Genomic DNA, 4,866 nt, shown 5'->3' on the forward strand with positions numbered 1-4,866 from the left:
TAAACCGATGAATAGAGTAATATATATTATTGTAATTAAAAAAGCATACTCATTAAAAATTGTTTCGCAAATAATTGATGTCTTAAATTAAGAGCGACCGACCCCTTAGAACGACACTTACCCAGCCAAAGGTTCGAACCGAACGACCACTTGCGAAATATAGAGAAATTTTTAATTCTAAAAAACGAGTAGAAGGAAGAAAACAAGCCCCGATTATTACACTTTTCATTTGCCTCAATTTACAGGGTGTCCCGAAAACTCAGCAGTGCAGAAGTCATTCCAAAAATCACGATGCTTTTCCTGTTAATCTTGTTTTCCCCTTATGTAGATCAAAACTCTTTCGGGGAAACAAAATCAAAATCAAGCGACAGTGCGCCACTTGTGATACAACACAAACATAAAAAACTCAAATCGAAAAAAAAATAATGTTGAAAAAACTAGGTGAACCAAAATTTCTCCATTATCTCGATAAAAAACAACTAAGGGCCCAGCTAAAGCTGGAGCAACATGTTTGATATTGAATGGCTTTCCTATACTGATGCGGCACGAAAATGTGATTTCAAAAATTGACTTAGCCCAAAACCTTAGTTGTTGATCTACTAAAAGAAGTGAGAAGACAAAACAAAATTTGAGATGATCAATTTCCCGAGATAACATTTCTCGTAGAAAAAAAACGCCGCCGCTTCTGCAGGAACAACTATCGCAACCGGATCGTTTCTCATATTTGATGAGGTTAATTTTAAGCAAATTCAAGAAGTTTCTAAGTTCTAAAAAAACGTTCAAAAGACTATCCAAAATCCAAAACTTTTGTTTGCAAAAAGCAGGTTGTGGCCGCTTAAGCAAAAAAGATTTCCAAAACCGGGTTTCTCGATTGAACACAACCTGGGAATTGGCACAGTAGTTTTGGCGTAAAACCAAAAAGTTTCCAAAAGTTTCAAAACTTTGACTTGTTTGAAGGCCATTGTTTCGATTTAACCTATGATATTCGATTTGGCAGGAAAGTGGAAATTTTGACTTTTCCGGGACCAAATTTTTTGGTTTATAGCATGAGCAAATGAACTTCCCAAAACACATTCTTCAAATTGAACCCAAAATCTTCAATTAAAAAATCAACAACTTTTCGACGGAGTCAACTTTTTGTGCAATAAATTTTGTAAGTTGGCACTGATGCAGGGGAACTTATCACTACCCGTTATCCCATTGAACCCACGAAATCAGATTTGAGAGGTTAATTTTTGAGAAAAATCACAAAGATTCACAAAACGGTCAAAAATATTTAAAAAAATTGACAATTCCGAGGGCCATAAATTTGAGTAAAAAAATTGGGACAAGCCGCTTATACAGGGAGCTTTTCAAAATCCTTTGTATCATTGAAACCTAAACTTGATTTGAGAGGGAAAGTTTTCGAGAAAACGAAAACAAATCAAAAAGATGGATCAAATATTCCCCACAGACTTTTTCGAAGACTGTAGACGGAGGCGTAAAGTACAAAGAAACTCTGGGGGAGTATTCAGGCACTCAGGGGAGTGGGCGGTCTTTCAAATGAAATTTCAACAAACCGAGTGGTAAACATACAAAAAAAATGAAAAGCGCGCAGTAGAGTGTTAAATAGAAGGAAATACGAAGTCAAAGTAAGTAAAATAACAAATTGCAGGAGCCGATCAAACACTAAAAGTATTATTGAAAAAAATGCGCGCAGCAAAAAATAACGGTTCCAAGATAGGATAACCAAGCCGACAACAGATAATTAGCGATCTTAGACAAATAATTGCCCTACAATTTTATTTGAAACAGAATATTTCTCGTTTGAAAAAAAGGTCCTTGTCAGATTCGAATTGCGGACCTTTGCCATCTCAGGCGGATTCGTTGCCTCCAGAGTAAGCTGGCTGGAAGACGCTTAGAAATTTGATTTCATTATGAACCAAGATACCAACAAGTGATTCTGTTAAACAAATTGTTAACCGAAAAAAAACTATAATCCGATTTGATAACGCATGCTAATCGCAAGCGTAAATAGTAACAAAATAAATTTCGACTTGAACGATTATTGATTCATAGAGCGGAAATTAATTAGCATTAAGCTGTACGTCGTATTTTCGGTAGCCGCTTCTTCACCTCAATTGCTCGTTCCTATAGCCCTGACTGCTTCGTAAATCAACGCATGGATTAAAAACACAATTTGGGAATTTAATTTAGAGTTTAAAGTTCATGACCAACACAACTGCAAAAAAAACTTATCATTCTACAAACCTGAAATTCAGAAACTAAAAATAAATTTTTCATAAAAGTCAACATCTGAGGGGCTTTTTAGATATTGTTCCGCGCCATAAATTATTACATCACTGAGACGGAAAATAAAAAAAAAACAATTTGCGGCGCCATAATCGGCAAGAACATACCCGCTAGCTCGACAATTCACAGTTTTGCAAACGCCCCAGATAAAAACATGAAGCTACATGTAACTAGCTAAATTTCAACCAACGAAAACTGCACTACTATCTCTCGTACATATTCGCTAGCAGGTAAGAATAGTTCTATGCACGATCTCATATGCCATTTTTCTCCGTAAATACGGCATATCTTTTTGAGTAAAATTGAATTCCCTCTCCGCCGCAACATGTTCTGCGAATGTCAACGAAAACATTCCACAATCACTGGCGTTGCCCTGTTGCGGTATTCCCGTGGCATTAGATACTGTCCAATCATCGGTCGAGAACTGAGGAAGTTTACCATCTGGATTTTTCTTATTTTTGTATTCATCTTTGACGTATTGTTCTAAAGTGCCGAGACATGTGTTATTCGGGTGTCCCATTGAGTCGTAATAGAGAATAGTTTTATTTTTGAAACTGACAACTGCCATGCACCAGTGCACTTGCAAGTGAATCGGAACCAAGAGAAAGTCTTTCGAAAAGATATCCACTCTTTTCGTCCACCGTTGCACCTTGCTGTAACCTCCTTCCAGTAATCTAGGATAAAAAAATGTATTCATTGTATGACAGCTAGCGAAATTTTCGCTTTTGTTTCCTCGGTCTACGATCAAGTTTAGGTAGTAGTTTATGATTTCATCATTGAGCCAGGTTAGACCTTTCAAAGTTCGGATGTCTTTGCGAGTGATTGAAATCATGAACTCTTTCACAAGCACTTCGCCATCTGGACCAGGTCCAAGAATCCTGTCTATTTCTTCTTCCTGCTCCGAGGTCAAATCAGGGAACACCTTGACCTCTTTCTCTGGGATTTGGATCTTCACTATTGGCGGTTCCCGGTTGAAGACATCCAATTGGCTTCCAATGTTGTAGAATTGTGTTTTCCGGAATTGCGCCGTAAATTCGCGAAGTACAGGTTGCTTTAATCGATGTGTCTCTATTATCGATTTGTATTCATTCACCGCTCTCGCGTCTTTCAGAAAGTTCGGGTCCATAAACTTTCCTTGAATATCTTTGGAAAGAAACGATCCTGCGGGTTGTCGGGGCATGGATACCACACTTGAGTTTTCCTCTTGCTCCAGGCATAGGACTTCCGTGTCACTTTCATAAAAGTGTGTACTATTGCTCGGCTGCTTCTGGTTCACGCAAACTGAGTTATAGAGGACTTTGGGCTCCGCCAATATATTTCGGACATTCACATCTGCTGTCAAAGATCTCGGCTGTGCTGCCGGGGTCTTACGGTGATTGATGATAAGTATCGGATATGGAGATAAATTTTTCAACTCGTAGTCGATCTTTTTCGGTTTAAAACTCGGTATCTGTGATTTTGGCGAGGGAAGCTTTGTTGAATAGATATGAAGTTTGGCCGATAGATCATTCTGCCGACTATCTCCAATTGGACTGATGCTAGCTACGGGTGCATAACCTCCAGAGATTCTTGTACTATTCACCATGGCATTATCATAGCCATGTGCATAATTCATGCTTGAGTCATTGAAGTTGTGACCCATTGAATGCCTTTGATATAGACGAGAATGCCCATTCATTGTATAGTCGGAAACGGGAGTTTGAACATCGGAATACCTCTTCGTGCTGGTAGGCCCGTAATCGGTTTTGTGACTATGAGAGCAGTTGAAGTCGTCTAAAGTGGGTCTTCTGGATGATTTTTGGTTATAAACATTAGCAGAAGTAGAAGGCTTCAAAGCTAGCAGAGATCTTTCACGCGATCGAGCTTTATAAGAGTTGATGTTCATTTTTTGCCTCTTGACGGGAGGGGATCGTATTGGAACTACATCAAGTGATCGTTTACGGGAACGACTGTTGTTTGGTCTATTATTCGCAGACGAAACTCCAAAAAATGTCAGAACACTGTTGGTTAGTTTGGTTATCATCAGATAATTACACAATAAGTTTGATCTGAAAAAATTACACGTCAACAAATCGAATTCCTAAAACTCAGTATGTGATTGTTGTTAAACAAAAGGTGGAAAGCAAAAAAAATGAAAATCAAGTGTAAGCGGGGAAATTAGCACTAGATTTTAAATCGAAACGGATCTTCATTTTACTTCAAATGCAAAACAAACATAGCATGGCAAACTAGAAAAAAGAAAATGAGACAATAATCTCAAGGGTCGAAAAAAATTTTAATGCACAAAAAGCTAGATCTACCAAAACTTTGAAGTGATCGTCTCGAATTGTCTTGAATTAAGTTCATTCTAAGAAAAAATGTCAAGTTAAATAAATGAATGTTGAATTAGCCTCGGAACTACACTTAGGGTGCGGTACAAAGCCGATAAAACTCATGCCGACACATTTATTTTTTTTAAAAAACATGTCAAAACAGTCACATTTATATCACTAAACAAATCACCAATGAGCGTTATGCGCTGTGGTCATTTGATGGTTTTGTCAATTTCGTGTTACGTCTTTTACAAGGCTCTAT

At 37.8% G+C, this 4,866-nt stretch overlaps 1 protein-coding gene across 1 annotated transcript; it reads right to left on the reverse strand.

Annotated features, from left to right (window-relative positions):
- Positions 1–2,166: 2,166 nt before the first annotated feature.
- LOC134856487 (sentrin-specific protease 1-like) lies at positions 2,167–4,346 on the reverse strand. Its single transcript, XM_063872790.1, has one exon. It carries the CDS (start codon positions 4,313–4,315, stop codon positions 2,516–2,518), a length of 1,800 nt encoding a protein of 599 aa, XP_063728860.1. The 5' UTR covers positions 4,316–4,346; the 3' UTR covers positions 2,167–2,515.
- Positions 4,347–4,866: the final 520 nt, after the last annotated feature.

The sequence above is a fragment of the Symsagittifera roscoffensis genome, chromosome 1 (genome assembly GCF_963678635.1).
Source record: "Symsagittifera roscoffensis chromosome 1, txSymRosc1.1, whole genome shotgun sequence".
NCBI classification, from domain to species: Eukaryota; Metazoa; Xenacoelomorpha; order Acoela; family Convolutidae; genus Symsagittifera; species Symsagittifera roscoffensis.